General features: G+C 35.0%; 1 protein-coding gene across 4 annotated transcripts in view; it reads right to left on the bottom strand.

Moving 5' to 3' along the window:
• EPHA6 (EPH receptor A6) overlaps positions 1-19,397 on the bottom strand; it is a 519,018-nt gene that overhangs the window by 467,658 nt on the left and 31,963 nt on the right. For 3 of the 4 annotated variants that reach the window (XM_062597066.1, XM_062597058.1, XM_062597075.1), the window contains exon 1: positions 16,873-16,933. Coding sequence is in view for 1 of the 4 variants with exons in the window: in XM_062597081.1 (XP_062453065.1) it covers positions 16,873-16,937 (65 nt within the window). In the remaining 3 variants the exon portion in view is untranslated. Of the gene's footprint in view, positions 1-16,872; positions 16,938-19,397 lie in introns of those variants that run through there. The other variant, XM_062597081.1, reaches the window with a different exon arrangement.

Genomic DNA, 19,397 nt, shown 5'->3' with positions numbered 1-19,397 from the left:
TCTGACTATCTCTATTCTGAGGACATAAAATATATGTGCTGAGAATTTTAAAACATCTACTGTATACAAGAATATTACATGAAAAGGCGTAAGTATGGCAGCAGTGAAAAAGCTTGTTTCAGTGTTCCACACAGATTCAAGCTTTACTCTTAAACAAAAAGTATCTTGTTACTTATGACTGATCTGCTATCGTTAGTACCGTATTTTATAGTATATTCATTGCAAAGGATATGCAAGGAAGTTCCATTATTCCAATAAAGTCCAGAAATACACATTTTACTAATCATAAACAATCTCTAGCTCAAGCAACCAGGTTGCAGGTTCATGATGATTCCCATAAAGAAGAAATATTCAGATTAAAGCCACTACAACACTTATCCTATTATTCTGACTTTTATGTAGGAGCCAAAGAATGAACTCCTTCACCTTCAGAAGCAGTCTCCAGTGTATAAATCAAAACAGTTATGAAGAACAAAACATTTCCCCTCAGGGAATTTCCTGCCCAGATCCAACAGGAATAAAAATCTAAAGTCAGCTTCACCCTCATCATACTCATATACTGTGGTCATATGCTGTGGGTACATCAGCCGGGCTTGATTTAAAGCCTAATTTCTCAGAGTAGTGCTGCCTCAAATACACTGCACATAATTCTATTTTCTACTGAGGTGGTTTGCTGCGTGATTGGGTTAACATATTACTATATAATCCATAAAGGGCTCAAGATGAAAGGTTAGTGTTTTTGAAAAAACTTCTCCATTCTATTTTTCTTTCTCTCTTCAGATATGTGCAAATTTACATAATAAAATGGCTTTCTTTTCTGTTTTTTTTTTTTTTGTTGCATTTTGTTTTTCAAGGTAAGGGAAAAATGTTCCTGCAAAAGACCTTTGGAAATTTCATGAGAGTTAGTGCATTGAACAGAAAAATTCAAGTGCAGACTTCTACTGAGCTGCCCAAAGCATCAAAGAAACTCTAGAATGTGTTGTAATCGCAAAACAGATAATTGTAGTACTCGGCTCACCAGATCTAAGTACACACAGTCCCATATGGGGGTATGTACATCTGTACGTCTCTCCTGTTCACATACAGTCATGACTGCATATAAAGACTGAACGGCTGTACACCTAACACAAACAGTCAACTATTGAGCCAACGGCCAAAACTGCAGCATATAGCTGCTGAAATAGTTATGCTCTACTCCACTGTGGGGGATCTAAACTGGATATGTAAAGCGGCATACATTTTTTAAGCATTCTCTTAAAAACGCTGGCCCTAAAGCTATGTCTGTACTCGTACAGTAGACTGAGGGAGTGCAGCAGGCTCAAACACTCAAGTACCGTCATCCATACTGTCTAGTTGTTAGCAGAGTGCCTGGCATGACTTTGGTCTTTGCCAGCTAGCAGTCCTTAGACATTATCTGGGCATGCCTGATCTAGACTGTATCCTCGTGCCAGGGACCATTTCACGCAGGCAGTATTGACGAGGCATGTATGGAGATAGGGGTTATTAAACTAAAAGCTCGAGTCTTTTTTTTTCCTGCTTGTTTACATTCCTATTCTGACAAAATATAAAGACCAGTTCTTCACATAATTTAAACACATTTTTAACTTCAAGTACATCGCTTCAAAAGAACTACCTATACCCTTAAAAACAGGCAAATTCATTTATCCAAATTTTCACTTATCCAAATTTTCTAACACTTCCCTCATACAAATAAACAATAAAAAGGATAAAAATAGATTTCAAAAGAAAGGAGCTCATTAGTTTCTGGATTTGTAAGTTAAAACCTGCTCATCCTCTACATAGGGACTTAAACAACAGCAAGTATTTTGAACGGTTTTGTGGAGATATGAGTCATCCCATATCTATGCCTTCAAAGCCAGGGCATAAATGCTGGTTTATTTAGTAGTATAGACATAAATTCATTAGTTGTTGTGTGTTAAGTACCTATTCTGAATCTAAATTAGACTTCTCATTTGCTTCTAAATAGTTTGGAAATACTAATTTGTGCTGATTACGTTTTGGCACAAAGGCCTTGGTGCTGGTTCTACTCAACCTGGTACATTCCAGAAGGCAACGCTGGGCAGAAATGCAAGGAGAGTTTCTGAGAGCCCTTCAGGCCAAAGTGTTGCTCCCCAGCTCATAAACCCTGCCCTTCCAGAGTACTGCCTGTGACTCAGGTGATATCTTCATTGGACTTGCTCAACATTTCTGCAGTAGTGTTCCAATGGGCAGTGTATACAGTCCTCTCAGTCTCATATCTACTGATGAAGCTTACAGTAGCATTCACTGTCAGAAATCAGATACTATATTAGATGGATCAACAGTGTGATCAATTATGGCAAGTCCTACGCTTATATTTATCAAAGAAACAGTAACATTTGAGTTTCAAAGATGAGGAGACAAGAAACACATCAGTTCTCATTAATTTTCCTTCATGGATAGAAACTGTATCTGTATGGGCCAATGTCTTTTATGGGCACAAAGTTTAAACACTGTAAAATAACTGAGCAGTAAGAACAGAGGAGAAAAAACTGAATCAAGAAGAGAAAAGGCAAGAAATCTTAATGGAACCACGCATGGGCAGTAAAAGCAATTGCCCTTAGTTATTGTGTCATGAAATGAAAAGCTAAAGTTAATCCCCTTAACTTTCCCATGTGAAAATGGAATCCAAAACTAATCCTTTTATAGTAGCTATACCACACGAAATGGAGTATTTAAGCAAATCCCCTTAATCATCATGGCAAGAATCCGGGAGGCTAAAGTCAATCCCCTTAGCTATCCCACATGAAACAGGGAACCAAAGCAATCTCCTTAGTTATGCTAGTATTAAAAAGGAACTCTATCAGCCTTTTAAATTATTTTGACATGGAATTATTAGTATCATGCTTCTTGACATATCAAGACCCAGCTTGAATACTCTGTAACATCTACTGTAGAGTACGCTGAAGTAGGTAACTTTCATAGCATAAATCACATGTCTTAAACTTACCACTTTATGATTTACTACTTGCAATCACAATATATGCATATATTAGTTAGCTGAGAGGCAAAAGAAAATGTCTGAGCCCTTCCTTAAGAAAATTTAAGAAAGTAGAAGTATTCTTCATAGTGTGAAAAGCTGACAAGAAGTGCTAAGAGACATGCAGAGAAATCACTGGACAAGACCATATTAAGTACATCATCACATTACTCAGTTGCTGTGTCTGCTAACTTCAGCTTTGTCATTTTTTTTAAACTTACTCTGCAACATGCCTAATTTTTTAACAAAACTAATGCAATTCCAAAGAAATATTAACAGATCTCTTGAAGTAACAGTAGTTGAAGTCGTATCTATCAGTTTCATTTTTATTTGGGAGTCCTGGTTCATTGATTTCTTTTTTAAACTGATTTGGTTGGCAAGATCTTCCCCCAATACTAAGATATCCATAGATAGATCCCTCTCCATCTTGTCTCAGTGCATCTCAGCAGAAAATCTTGGTCATTTCTAAAATATAGAGGATAGCTATGCCTCCAAAAATAGAAAATGAAATGTGTACCATTTTGCCAACTGAGACCATTCATTTCATTTTGTTCACTTCAAGGTTATATGCTTGACTTAACAGCAGGAAAAAAAAAAAGTCAGCACATCTGCATTCTTCAAACGTTGTTTTAAATCTCAACAGCACTTGTGATCTCTCAATTTATTTCTGCAAGTCACGTATTATGTTTTATACTCTTAGGAAGGGATTCTTTTGATTAAATACAATAGAGGAGGATTATCCTCTTAAATCTGAAATATAGTTATGATTATTATACATAAACACCTAGATTTTTTACTGGTTCTATTTTATTCTCCACAGAACTGTGATTGTCAAAAAGAACTCAGTTTCCATATTAGCAATTAAGAAACATATCTACAAACTGTCTATCTTACGCTTTTTGAAGTAGTTTGTTAGGATTATGTGAACAGCTTTCAATTCTGCTGATTTTTTTACATAAATACATAATCCATATGGTAAAGACCCTATACTTGCCTGGATCCCTTTGCAGGATATGCAAAATAAATCATGTTCATGGAACACTGTGTAAAGTCTCTCTTTAAAAGTTGAAGTTTTCAATTCTCTATTTTTGGACTAGCAATTGGTGCATACCTTAAATGTTAACTGTTACTCAGAAGAAGTTCAAGCTCAAGCAGTGTACTTGAAGTTTATAAACAGACAACTAAGGCTGAGAGAACAAAGCAGAGAATAATTTCTTCTGCATTAGGCCTTCAGTCAGTTTCAGACCTGGGTTGGCTACTCTAATGTTTATCCTGATAAACATAACAGCACCAGAGACTGACCCCGAATCCATAAATTTCTCTTGGAGACAGCAAGTGGGACCATTTCAAAGCAGAGGCAAGGGGGAGGTCGACAGGCAAGAATCGTGCACAGTTTGGGATCCTACACTGCCCCACTGCTGCTTCTGGGTCCTCAATTTAGCCATACAGTCATAGCCTATACGTGTGTGTTCTAGTTAGATTCCCGGGGGCCAAACATCTGGTTTGGCAAGCCAGCACAAACTCATACACACACACAAAAACACTCTTCAGCAGCAAGCAGTTTATCAGTAGATACTTACAAACAGACCGACCTGATGGTAATCTCGAGAAGGACCACCTCAATGCTTGTCCCGATTGTCTGCATGGTGAGGGAGAGAGTCGGCAGGTACAATCTTTTCGGGCGTCCCCGAGGAGGCAATGTCGTCCTCTGTTGTGGAGCAGCCTCCCTCTCCTTCGGAAAAACTCCGGTATTTATGGTTATTCACGGTAGGCAGGAGTCCCGGCACATGGGGCCAACAAGTGCAGGGAGTCTAGCCCAACTTTGCCCCAGTTGCACAACTGGGCTATGATACTGCGCATGCGAGCAGACTTATTTCGGGGCCACATTTGACTTTGGGGGTTGCTATTTCATTACTCTTCAACTTCTGACCTTGATGTCGACTGCTTCTCACGGTGATTCTGTGGCTGGAAGCCACGGAATCTGTATGTGACCAACCGCTGTTCTTTCTCACAGGTTTCCAAGACTTTGTTAGTTACTCGTTTGTATCCCGCTTAACAGCTGTATAAAAAGTTACCACACTAGACCATTCTGACCAAGTATCAGGTAGTACAGATACAAAAGTTACAACACGGACCATTCCCATCAAGTATCAGGTAGTACGGATACAGTGTGTCTACTTGAGTTTCTAGCATGAGTTCATAGGACTTGTCATTGAGGAAGCAGATAAAATGAGGATCTTTTGACAGTTAAGAAGTTAAGAGAGAGAAGATAAACAACCAAAAAGAAATGCAGAAAGACAAAGGCACAGCAGGGATAAAACTGTAATTACAAGAAAGAAAACCAAATGTATTAAGCCCTCAAGGACTGCAATTAATATCAAGATTTCAGACGACGTCAAAATGATAGTGATAGAGTCCTTTTTGTCCCATGCTTTTTCAAAAAAAGAAAAAATGGCCAAGTCTGCTTCAGTACCACACATGAATAAATTCTGTGAAGTAAAACAGTATTTAAAATTGTGCTGAAACAAACTGGCTCTAATTACTGTACTAAATTAAGATCCAGTTGGTGAGCGTTTCAGCACAGCAGTAAAACTATTTGCATACAATCCTTCCACCTTTATGACTGTTAGAATTGTTGGTAGCCAGGTTACTTATTACAATTTAAAGTATCATGCAAATTTAAATGATTTACCGAGATTTGCAAATATATGCGTGCACTTAAATATCTGAGCGAGGAGATTTGGAGAATGATCAAGCTTGCGGATTTCTTGAATAACTGGTTACTGTTCTGTACCTTGAACATTCATTCAACAGATGTAAAGATCTGTTAGCAGTTCAAAAGTAAAGAGTTCAAAAATTTTTGTTTTTACTTTGTGTCCTCCTAATTCTGAATAAAGATTTCCAATAAAAGTTCAGGTTACTGTAAAGCCTTAAGAATATATTAAGTATTTTATTTTTATTACACATAAAAATCCACTTTTAGAAAATAAATTGTTCCTGACACTAAAAACAATTAGAAACTAGCAGTTTGTCTAGAGCTTCCCCCAATTATGGAACACAGTGTACGAGAAAAAAGCAAAACTACTCAATTGCCTACTCAGATCCAGAGACAGTAAAGCATCTTTTACTGCTGCAATTTTATCTTTTTTCTTTGGGAAATAATATATTTTTTGTGGTTTTTGAGCAATCCAGAGTGACTGCTTTTCAAAATACCTAGATATTTATCAACTACTTAAGCATTTATAAGACCATTTCCCAAGCAAATAGGAATTTCAAGCAGTAGTTCCAATAAGTCCAGTATAGCAGTTCATAGTCTCTAAAAATACACTGGTTGAAATAACATAATGATCAGTATGCATCTGGTATTTCCATAAATATTGCCTTTCTTCCACTTTCCATTTGTGCTTTCTTTTTTGTGCTTTTCTTTTTTTTTCTTTTTCTTTTCTTTTTTTCTTTTTTCTTTTTTTTTTTTTTTTTTTTTTTTTTTTTGTAACGAAGGCAGTTTGATGTCCTTTGTAGTTCCAGCTTGTGCACAGTGAATGCTGAATTATATTAGAACAATACTAAATTTAATTGGGAATGGGTATGCGTGAAATTTTTGAATTTCATAGTATTCATATACTGGTGGAAACTGTAAAACTTCTGTAATTTAAAACTGCTGAAAGTATTTCCCATGCAATTTAAATAAATCATACTTTCAATATATGGCCTCCAGCATGTTTTATTCCTCAAAATATAGTTCTTTCTCTACAGAAAAAAAGGCTATGTTAAAAGAATGTGTTAATTTTCAGTAAATTATCCTCCCTATTTTTTTCTTACTGCCACTTTTGGTAAGCTAAGATACTGTAAACCTCTGACTGCACAATATTAAGGTGAAACCTACAAAGAACTAAAAGCTATCTTTCATGCAGCAAGTGCATAAATGTGCAACCCACTGAAAGGAACAACTGAAAAAGATAGATGTTTACCATGCTCCAGTACTGATGACGTTTCTTACACCTATAATGGGAAATATAACAGAAAATATAACTACTGCTATCAGCACTCTATGTCTTCTTTTGCTACATAATATACAACTTTGGGAAAAAAAATCTCATTAGAATTAAAGTACATACGATACACAAGATACATTAGAAAACAGTATCCTAAGAAAATGATGTGAAAAACTAGTTTCACATTTGCTGTTTGGCAGTTTCTGGGCATTGACTGCCTGAACTAGCTCTAACAAATGATAAACAAATCTTTTAAGAAAAAAAGGTCGGCATTTTAAACAGCACTACTCCGGATCAAAACTAGAAGACTGTCTGCTTTGTTTTCTTTTTCATTATTATGTTCCTGATCCTACTCAAAAGTAACTTCTTACGTTGTTGAAAAAGCATCTGGGGGGGGGGGGAGGAGGAGTTGAATCTTGGGCAAAAAAAAGAGAAATAACCTCATTAACGGTCATACAGTATTGTTATTAAGATGATATACTTCTATCAGCTATGTGAATTCAACATGGATTTTACTCCCGCATTGTATTTTATGCTAAACATTTGAACAGTCATGGAGGATGAAATGGAGATGACAAACCCCCTGCCTGACGTCCTAGTAAGACGTCATCCTGATGGAAAATCAGTAAGAAAAATGCTTCTGCTCAGCAGATATCTCAATATAACAATTGCAGTTATGTATATGAAATTTTGCCTTTACTAGGAACATATTCATACATAGTACCATCTCAATTCAACAGAAATGGAAGAATGATGCAAAAATATATGCAATACTACTATCACAAAGTTCAGGATTAAAAATATTCACAGTAATTGGCTTTCAGTTAAGTAGTTTAGAGTCTACTAATGCTATACTGACAGATTACTATTTAGATGTTCTGCACATTCAAATACATTTATAATACTCCTTCATGATATCTACTATCCTACTTTTTTTTTATTTTATTATTATTTACAACCTATTATACCTCATTGTTTAGACTACAAATGCCTTAGTTGTGTCATTACATTGTGGCAAGCACAAACGGGCCCCAGTGTGTTTGGGATATCCAAATAAGAATATGACTGTATATCTTGCCAATAGCTATCCTCTATGGAATATGTAATTAGATGTTTCACACAAAAACAAATGAAAAATAATCAGGATACTGCCCAAATATATGCACAAAAAATGAGGATGCTGAATAGTATCTCTTCTTCACAGTGCCTGGCACATTTTGTGAATTTAACCAATGCAGATGAACATACTCTGGCAATCCAAGATCAAGCCAATAGATACTCAGATTGCTACTATAGCCACAGTTCTATGACCAGGGTTTCCAGATTCCATACGCATGCAAAGTAAGACTTTTTGCCATTTTAGCAGGAATTACAGGTAAATATCAATTCAGGTGTGTATCAAATTACCCAGATAGTTGACAGTATTGTTTCCATAAAAAGCTTTTACATTCCAATAAATTCTTCTAATGAAAAGATGACTCTCATAGGCCAGTCATCTCGTACCAGCAATAACAATTCCTTTAGAAAAGTCTTCTTAGATATTTAATTAGATCTTGGATGTACCTAATCGTTAAATCACTGCACATGGATATTAATCTCAAGAAAAATACTCTTCAGCTTACTTTTTCCTCATATAGTGTGCCCCAAACCTCAAAAAAGGCTCTAAATATGGCACTGCAAAGTTTGGTGTTTGAGTATGTCCAAACAGCGGGTCAAATATGTGGTTCTTATATATTTTTCTTAATGCCATCTCTGTAAATTTCTCATATTGTGTGAAAACCTGATTAACTTCTTTTTCCTTTACCCCTGTTAAATGGTCTGAGAGCAAAATCCTTACCTTCTATTAAATCCATTATTAAAACTACAGCCTCTGTGACATCTCTGAAATCCTGTTGCTGAGCTTTCAAAGATGTAACTACATATCTGAATTGCAGCTGAGCTGCTGTAATAGAGAGAAGTTAGACTTTCAGACGCATCAATGTTTTCTGAAAAATATCCTCAGCTCCCAGTTAAAAGGTTTGTTTCTTGCTACTTGTACATTTACCTGTATGGATGGAGCCCCCTATTTCACAAACTATTCAGAGCTATTTGCTTGGAAGAAAAGTGAAACATCTTAGGTGAGAGTCTTTTTAGGTAATGACATTGAATTTCACAGGGCTTTCATTTTAAACATGCCATTAAGGAAGCAGAGGATGTCTCTCAACTATGATGTCGTGTTCACTCAGTAGCAGTTCTCAAATCACAGAGCCCTAGCATTTGATAAACACAACCAAATTCCTTAACTCTAATTTTAAATATCCCGTAATATTTTACTTATCTCACAAAACTTCTTCTGCAGTTCTGCAAACTATGAGTAGAGAGTATGTTCAATTCCATTTGATAGGACGTTATAGGCTCAGCAAGGCTAGATAACTTACAGCCAGGAATTCATGAGGAGCTATGTCAGGAGATCCTTGGCTCACAGACACTTATCTTTAGAAGGCCTGGAATAAGAGGGCACCTCTGTAAGACAGAAGTGTCTTGCTAATTCTTTCTCAGTCAAAAAGGGCAAATTAGGCTATTCAAGTAACTGTAAACCACCTATATTATCATAAATGGGAGGCTATTCAACCTGTTCTGGCTGACCCTGCTGAAGCTGGGGCGGGGGGGAAGAAGGAGGGGTGGACCAGACAGTCTCCAGAGGTCCCATCCCATCCCAGCTATTCTGGGATTCTGTCAAATCTCAAGCAAAATAATAGAAACCAATACATGATTTGGTTTGTACAGAATTGTACTGGATTGATAAATGACATTTATCACAGATGTATGAGAAGCCAATCTTATCAACAAAACTGACTTCACTCTCTGAGTTTAAGCCATGTTTATAGAGATGGTTGAGTAAAGATAACACACTGAGACCTTTTTCAGCTATTAGATTGCGTATTACATGATGCATGGTTGAAAGTATTTCACAATATTCAGGCAGAGATTATGGAGACTTAGAGGTATTATCACATATCATATAATCACAAAGCATCATATCTATCATACAGTAGCTATTAAAATTAAATTTTTCTAATGAGACTTTCCAAAGGTATGTGGGTTGGTAAATATTTAGAACATGAAATTCACATAGGATGATACAAATATTCTTGGCAGAAAGATTCATTCAAGCATTATGTATATTTACATATCTAGGTTTAACAATACCACCTATACCTAATGAACAGATTAATACGTCTTATAAAACATCAGTTCTGGAAAACAAGTATGAGTCACAGTGAGAATCAACTGAACATGAGCCCTAGTATCATTCCTGTTTGTGTAAGAAATCCTAATGGGATCTCTCTGATGTATAAACAAAAGAGCAGTAAAGAAAACTGGCACAATGATTTATAACTGTGGATAATAATGAAACTGGCTATAAAATACTGCAGATCTGTGTCCATATTTTTTAAAAAAGAAAAGCCACAGGGTAATCTGAATTTTGGAGAAGTTTCATAGTAGGAAGAATGAAGGACTTCATCTATTTAGATGCAGTATGAGGCTGAGCAGGAACAACTGGCAGTAGAAAACTATTTTTAAACAGTCATCTAATTAATTAATAGAAGAAATAACTGTGGGAGACTATGGCTTCTGGATGGCTTTTAAAATGATATGTGTTAGTGAAACACATGTTATTAAGTTTAATGCCATAGGAACTGCTTGAATTTTTTCAGTCTCTGATATAAAGGCAATCTGATGAATTGTTCCTTCTGGTCATAATGAATTTAAGTATCTATTGAGTTCTAATAGTTACAGTATTAAAAGTGAAGATTACAAGTACTGATGACATTGTAGTTCATGCTGCTGCATAAAATACTCAAATCACTGTAGTCCTTAAAATAAGTATTGATGTGATCATGTGGATATACAAATTTATGTTTACAAATACAGACAACTGACCTGGTTTCTACTTCATAGACAATTCCAAATATTTGGGAACTACAATTAGGAGAATATCCACTTCTTTCATGCTATCACCTGTATTATTCACTTGTTTTTATGTTCTGTAGCTTTTATATTTTCTCTGCTTGTAGATAATTTAAGATAATATGAAATGCAGAACTGAACTGTGGACACTGTTTATCATCATACCTACAATATACTCCCTATCTTTTTCTTATGATGCCATGCTGCAAGGTAAGCACATTTAACACACTAACCTCACTTTGTGTTGTACATTAGTGATCTCATAATGCACATCTTAGTCTTACATCTTAGACATTTACTCAATCCATTTTTGTATTTTTCTACCACTTTTACATTACTTGTTCTATTCTCTTCACTCTTCTTGGTGTCATTAAGCCATCTTATACTTTTACTACACAGTGTATTATGTTGTGTCTAGAGCTGAACCTAATAATATTTGTATTATTGCTTCACACAGTGAAGTGATATTGCCTTTTTTTCTTTCTTTGTTCTTTTCTAGTTTTTCTTTAAGTTAACTTTCTTAGGTAACTTCTTACGTTATTTTCTATTGTTTATGTCCAATGACTTCTTCTGGGAGGATTTAAATAAAGGAAGGGGCCTAAGCTTCTCTCATTTTCCTTAGAAGTGTTTTGTTTCTATGTGACTTTAAAAGAAATTCAGAGTATTCTATAACACAAGCAATCAATTTAAGAAAATATATAGTTAAAAATCCTAAGTCTGGTAAAAGAGTGTTCCTTAGGTATATTGACCCGATTACCCTTAGAGATACCAATCAAAAAATAAAGTTGTAGAGAGGATGCAGCTACACAGAAAAAAAAATATATATTTGCAGGCTGGCACTGGAAAACCGTATCAACTCTGAATACGGCATAAAAGATATAATTAGTAAATGAGTAATGGTATGATGAACCGTTCAAAGTGTGTCACCAACAACTCTAGCCATGTTTTCTAATTAGTTAATAAGGAGCTAACAGCGAACAGTTGACTGATGCATACCCTGTAAGACAATTTCAACCGATGGAGAAAAATAATCAGTCTAGTGAAGTATCATTCTGGTAATCAACAACATCACAAGTTCAGTCTCAACAAATTCAGAACAGAAAAATTCAAAAACTGCATATTAGCAAGAATGATTCAAAATCTTTGAAGTTTGCCCCCCAAAACAAGGTATTTAAAACAGAATTACTTCTGTGGATAAATTTACAGAAAAATTACTGATTGGCATGGAAGCTTTTCAAATAACTGCCAAAACTGAGATTAAAATAGTTGCATCACTCATGCAGATATCAAATAGTTTAGTGGACTGATAGCAGGCTCTTTACTGCTGAGGCAATACATGTCGTCTACACTGACATGCCAAATATACAAATCCCTTCTTCATGTACATAATTACTCATAGCTTTGTGTTATGAGTCACCTTCACATACTTTTGTGTTAATTTTAGAATTATTTTGGAGTTTATGAAGTTCCAGCAAAGAAGTAAAATTTTATATTAACGTTTTGTGTGAATTTGAAGCAGAGTATTTTTTCATGAGTAATGTCCTGCATGGGTTATTTTCTTGTTCAGTTAAGAATGCTTTATTCCATACTAGCACAAGGTACTTGCAAAGTAGATTTAACGCACACAAAGTACAGGATTCTTAGACTTGAGTAGGAGTATTTATTGTAGAAGTTAATTAGCCATAGACAGGTCCTTGCAGCAACGGTCTCCAAATCATAGCTCATGAGCAACCTTTGCTCACAAAATTGGGTTAGGTTGCTTAACACAATAGGAAAAAAAAATAAGTTGAAGTCAAAGGAAGAAAAATATCTAGAGTTACTCAAGGTACATCATTTAATTAGCATTCCTATTAACAGATAAGTGAAGGCTGAGAACAATTACCTTTCAGTTAGGCTTTCAGGTTTTCTTCCTTCCTCCCTAAATTCTAAAAAATTATTAAATACTTAATCAGTGCTTAATCTCCTATTAAAAGCTACCTTTCTAACAGTCATGGTGTAGCAGACTGTAGAGAGAAAACCTGAGAAGAATAGTCCTGTCCCCAAGTTCAGCAAATTGACTTCAGCTGGAAGGAAATGGTTACACACCATGGATAATAACGGCTCATGTGAAGTTCTCTGGCCTGCCCACTTGCTCAGGCAATGCATTTATGTCTTCTTTTTAAATGTACAAGGGAAGTCCTTTCCATTTTTTCTACCAGTCCAGACAAAACTTGTTCTGTATTTTCAAGGTTATGAAGTGACAGTTTTGTTGAGTAAAGATCTACTTTCATTCCATAGCACATGCTTTTTCATAAATCAATCAGTCATTTTAAAGTATAGCTCAAGGAACAAAGGCAGTATCAGATGTGCCCATTATTAAAGCAGAAATTTTAGACAGCCCGTCACTGAGAAGCTAAATTGGACCTTGATCAACAAAAGCTGGTTCCATTGACCTCTAAGATATTAATGCTTTCCTTACTCTGCATTTTTGTAGCTCTTGGCACTTAATTTATTATCTGCTCAAAATACAAGGAAAAAAAATCTGACAAGCAAATAAAACAAATTTGTTAGGAAAATTATTGTATTTTCAAGCTTCACAGAGGTTACACAAACAACTGAGAAGAAAATGAAAAAGTAAAAACACACATTATATTACCTAAGAATGGCTATCTCAGTTGTGCATGACTCATCTTTGCAGCTAAATGATGGCATTGCATACAAATGCTACAGAGAAAACTACTGTGTTGTATTGCTACTTGCTTGGATAGGTACCTCTGGAGGTTACTGCAACTACTCAAAGCTTGCAAGCCTTCCATTACGAACTTACTATAAATAAAAAGACTAGGAGGAGAAGGTTAAGACTGAAATGTCATGCAGCGGTTCTACGTAGTCCAAAAGAATATTCTCTTCTAATTTTCTTCTCCTGCTTCACCCTGGCCTGTTACTTTAAAATCTCTGTGGCGTACTTAATATTACCCAAATTTCAAACACTAATGAATATTTAAGTTGCTATCTAATTTAATAAGAACATTCTTTGTGACTGAGTATGCTAGTGGACTAGTAACTTCTGCTACTATGTCACAGTTTGAAAAAACCTGTCATCCCATCACGTTAATCTCAAAACCATTCTGCAGCCAGAGAAGCTTATTAACTATTTGTTAATGACTTTTTACACAATAAACATAATATACATATTTATCTTTGCCCCCCCCAAAAAATAAAGTCACATAATGTTACATTCTTTTAATTACTTGAAAACTTATAAGTTCAAACTTTTTCTTACTTTTCCGTAAGATGCAGGATCTCAGAATCATTTAAATAGAAGTAGTTTAGAAATTCATTCCATTTAGTTTTTAATTTCAACATCCTTAATATTTTATAAGTAGAAGTAATATAACTTTCTGTATTTTAATAGCTTTATGCATTTTTCTGTATGATCAAATAGCCAAAATAAAATGAACATTTAGTATATTTTAATGAAGTTTGTCAGAACAACACCAGCTATGAAAGAATCAGTAAACACCAATTTTAATCAGCAGTTCTGAATAACTCTCAGTGAGTGAGATAAATAGCTCTCACTTCATGTAAGTTCTTTTTCTTTATTATTTATGCAGACAGGTTTTTTTATTTGTTCTTTCTGCACTGTTTCAGAGATCCAGCATCACCACTAAAAGGTCTTACTGTTCACAACAACCTTCACTGGCACAGTATGTTGAACTAAACCATTTTCTTTCATTCCTCTGTGAGAAATGAAGGACCTTGTTTGTCAACAAATTCAGTCACCTGCTGCTGTATGAGACCAACACCATATAGTCTTTCTTAAACTGACTGTGCTTTTTCTTCAAAACAGGAATTCTTTTCACTTAGGTAACGCCCACAGAAGTCTGTGGGACTACTTACTTAAAGCAACTGCTTTGCTGCAATGCACGAGAACCTTTAGCCAGCTTACAGTTTAGAACGATCAATTTAGACATATTTTTTTTGAGTTGATATGTGTACTTCTCTTTACTACCTTTCCTTCGTTTCTTTATCTACTTCTCCTCACCTTACAATTTTCACTCTAGCCTCTTCTGCCTAATTTCATATTTCACGAAGCCTTGTCCTTGTACTGTATGTTTTCCTCATGCTACAAACTGTTCTCCTCCCAAATATTTTCCTGTAGCTACCTCTTTTTTAAACCAGATTTACTTATTTGAGGAATTCTTCAATAACTGGATCCAATGTGTTGATTCAAATGTATACTCCTTGGATTCTGGTAAATGCTGCCAATTCTTAAGACACAATAAAGGCAATTTCCTCAAACACCTTAACATGCTGCAATATTGATGTTGAGTGTACAACCAACCAAAACAGACACATTGTAATAGCTATATTTTAAATAATCTCTAAGTGTTTTTTTCTGAGCTTGCATAGTGTTGCTATTGTTACTGGAGTATCTAAAGCTTTTAAGAACTTCCAGAATAACTGAAATTATATCTTGTTTGCCTTCCAAATGCAAGCCTCCCAGCTCAATTCAATGGGACTCATGACAAGACAAGAGCAAAAATTCCTTATTTTATTTTCTCATCACAGTATATGACAGCATTTGCCTTTTCTAGGATTTTTGAAGAAAAAAAGCATTTGAGAATTATAACTCTGATTGCATGAGAGTGCATACAAAATGCAAAACACAGAGTATCTATAATAGCCTGAAATGTTGTAGGAATACAAAGGACTTGAAAATCCTGACAAAAGTAACCCATAAAGTTGAAAATAGGCTGAGATTAAGAAATGTCACATTGCCTGAAGTCCCTGAGGGCAGAGACACAGAAGGCATTTTATAAAAATGGATTATTAAGGTGCTGAGGATAAATGATTTCTACATCCTTCTGGAATGGATCAGAAGAAATAAAATAACTAAAAATGAAACAAGAGATCTTTCACTTACAGGAATACAGTGCTTTCTGAGCTCATTTCTGAATCAAGTAAATTATATGCCTCATAACCAAGAATTAAGAGATAATACCAGCTAATATAAAGACAAGTGATACACAGTCAAGGGCTATCTAAATGCACTGAGAAATTAGAATGAGAAGCTGATACAAGAGGTGTCAAATGCTCCAGTATACTGTATCTTAATTAAAAAGTTAAAATGCTTCTGATGTTAAGTGCATTAGCTGGATGGAAAACCTCTGAAGTGTAGCCACTGACAAAATACTGATGGCTAAACTTCAAAGAGTAAAAATGCTTCTCTTCCCCACACTGGTCTGGCCATAGCATCCCCAAGTATATTGGATACCTGTAATACTCCAACTTCCTGTACATAGTATCAAGTGTCTCCTGTCAATCTATTAATATTATAGTGAAACTGTGTAAGATGTTAAAGAGGAATACTTAACTTTGATCTGAAATGGTCTCTGGGAGAAAAAAAAAACTATTTAAATGTTTTTTTCCTAAACATTTACATTGATTTCCATGGCATTAACATACATTAAACATGTTTTTCTGAATCGGTTAACCTCCTACCATTTTACCAGATACTAAAATCCATATTAATCTTCACTTCAATCATTGAAGCTTTGTTCCAAGTTACTACTATAAAATAAAAATTGTTTTCCTTTTAATTCCTAGAAAATATATTCATAATACATGCCCACAACCTAAGTATTTTAGATGAAATTTTATGACATGTAACAGTTCTAATCGGACTAGAAAAATGACAGATTCTTAACAATCAGAAAAGTAACAGAAAGGCAACATAACGTACTTTTGCCATTCTTGTGGCTCTTATTCTTAGTTACAACTCAAGCTGTTCCAGTGCTGAGAACAACTAAATTCCTTCCTGTAGCTCCATACTGCAGGAACATCCACTCAGCTGTAACAGCCATTCTACTTCTAGACTGTCAAAATACCAAAATAAAGACAATGAAATTAAAATAATGAGTGACTTACCCCATTTAAAGGAAATGTTTTCCATCCTAGTTCTCCAAGCGCAGCTGTAGTATCAAGCAACACAACTGAAAATTGAAGAAGAAATAGAATGTTTGGGGCATTTCTTGAATTACATACATAAAAGACGGTAAAGTTTAAACTATAAAGCCTATATGAGTTGAATCAGTCATCTACTTATCATCTAAGCATATCTGTTTAAAGCTACTGTAGCAAAAAGTAGAACCTAAATGTTTAGGCTTTTGAAGCTTACATTACATTCATTATCAAATGTCTCAGAAGATAAGATTTAACTACTTTCATCAAAATCACTGCAACATCACAGTACTCTACTAATGTTGTTTCATTGAAAGGTGACTGAACAAGCATACACAATTCTGCAATCCCTTGCCCAGATATCTGGAAAGGCTGCATGCAGACTTAAACATTAAAACTAATTTAATAAACAAACTTTCAAAACAAAAATATTTGCAAAAGTATTTCAAGAAATAAATAATATAGTACAAAAATTGTGCAATTCAGAAAGAACACACAGAGTCTAACAACGTCAGAGTTGATATTCCAGTTGGTATATCAATGCTGAAAGCTGCTACAAATGTTTTGTTTAACTTCCGCCCTTCAGTATTATTTTTTAATAGATGACAGGTTATGCATTATTGTACACATATATTACAAAATATTTCTGTATTATTTGAATTATTTAAATTAGATTAGCAGCACTTTTTTCCCTTTCACTAATAATGCAAAAATCATACAGACCACAGCTCAGAGCAGGTGAAGAAACTGATTATAAACATATATATTTAGAGACATGAGAGACTATACTACCTCAACCTCTACAATCTATTACTACAGTCAGTGCATACATGTACTACTGCCCTCTAACGGAATTGTTTAAATTGACCCTTTAATTTCATGAAAAATATGTAAGGAAGGATTTAAGCATAAAATTATGTATTGTATAGGGCAGCTGATTTTAATTGATTTTTGAAGGCTCAGTTCCTCCTCATAGCCCACAAATTCCAGTTCTTCTTCAGACAGTTAAGTGATGTAGAAAAATTAAGCAATTACTTTGGAACATGACACTGCCCTCTATTCATTGGGGGGTTTCATGCTGCTGCACATTATCTTCTATCTGTATATTGATTTGGACAATAAACTCCACAGCTATCCTTACAAAGAAGGACAGCAGCAGCAGCAGCAGCAGTAAAGTCATGGGTTTTGCCTTATGGAAAAAACACACTGGCATGCAAACTGTTTGTGCTTGCCCACCTGATTACAGGAAACGACCTAGCATATTCCTTTGACTTTTGCATTAGTAATAATCCGAGTTTCTCTGTATTTGAACGTATGCTGCCTTACAACCTGAAACTAAAACAGTCTTACCAGCATCTTTACAGTCAGATAACATGTTCAAGAGTAACTAAGTCTTTAATGATTTATCTGAAGACTCTAATTACATTTTAAAAGGGATATTCAATGAAGTATTCTGCTCCTACTTTTTCACAAGTTTATGAAGTTTTATGAATAACTTGAAGATGAATCAAATATTTTTTATGTGCCCTATTTTATTTCCCAAAATGGAATCACTATGTCCACTGAGACCATGCCTGTCTTCTCATTACTTATAAAGCTGTGATTTACAGCTGTCATAGTATTTTCTAGTTGCATCAGGCTACCAAACACTTGTTCAAGAGTCAGAAAAACCTCTTCCCATTTGGTCTGCGATTTATCAGTCAGTTTCCTCCGAAACCCTTCAAGTTACAACGTCTCGGGGTTCTGTCACCATCAAAAAAAAAAAAAAAAAAAAAAAAAAAAAAAAACGGGTTTAGCTTTCCTTTTAACAGAGAAGATGAAACATTCAGCTGCTTTCTGAGACTACTTTCAGCTGCCTCTCAGGAGCTTGTTTTCTTCTGTTCTCTCTTCTCCTCCCCTTCTCCCTCTGTCCAGTAAACAACTTGCTTTTCAACTGAGATTATATCTTGATACTTATCAACTATTGCTCTGAGGATATCTTATTTTTAATTCTTCCACAATCAGATAAAAAGCACTACAGGTTTCTGCTAAATCTAACAATCTGCAGGTGGGAATGGACTCTTTCCACAAACAGCTAGCACAAGGACTGAAACTACTGTTTCAGTTTGTGATTTTTGTGGCAGGATGCCCACAATTTCATCCACATATTCAAAGCTTACACTTCCAAGGAACAAGCCTTGGGATAATGGGAAAAGTAATTCATTTCTTCAGTGGAGCTTAATTTCTTGCCTAAATTAATCATTTAAGGTTTGAAAGCTCAAAGCTATACATTAAAAAATTTTAAAACTAGAAATTAATCACTGAAAGTATGTTTAAATTAAATTCAAATTTATATGAACCATGATCTAATAACATTTGTTATATATATTTATGAAATGATCCACATTATATAACTGACTTCTGATAAAAACACAAATTTTGACATATTTTACTTACTAAGCATCTTAAATGCTCACATATGTTCATCTGTGTCCACCAAATCTCTAAGAACC

Source organism: Rhea pennata, chromosome 1 (genome assembly GCF_028389875.1).
Source record: "Rhea pennata isolate bPtePen1 chromosome 1, bPtePen1.pri, whole genome shotgun sequence".
Classification (NCBI taxonomy): Eukaryota; Metazoa; Chordata; class Aves; order Rheiformes; family Rheidae; genus Rhea; species Rhea pennata.
This window is presented reverse-complemented; position numbering and strand designations above follow the sequence as displayed.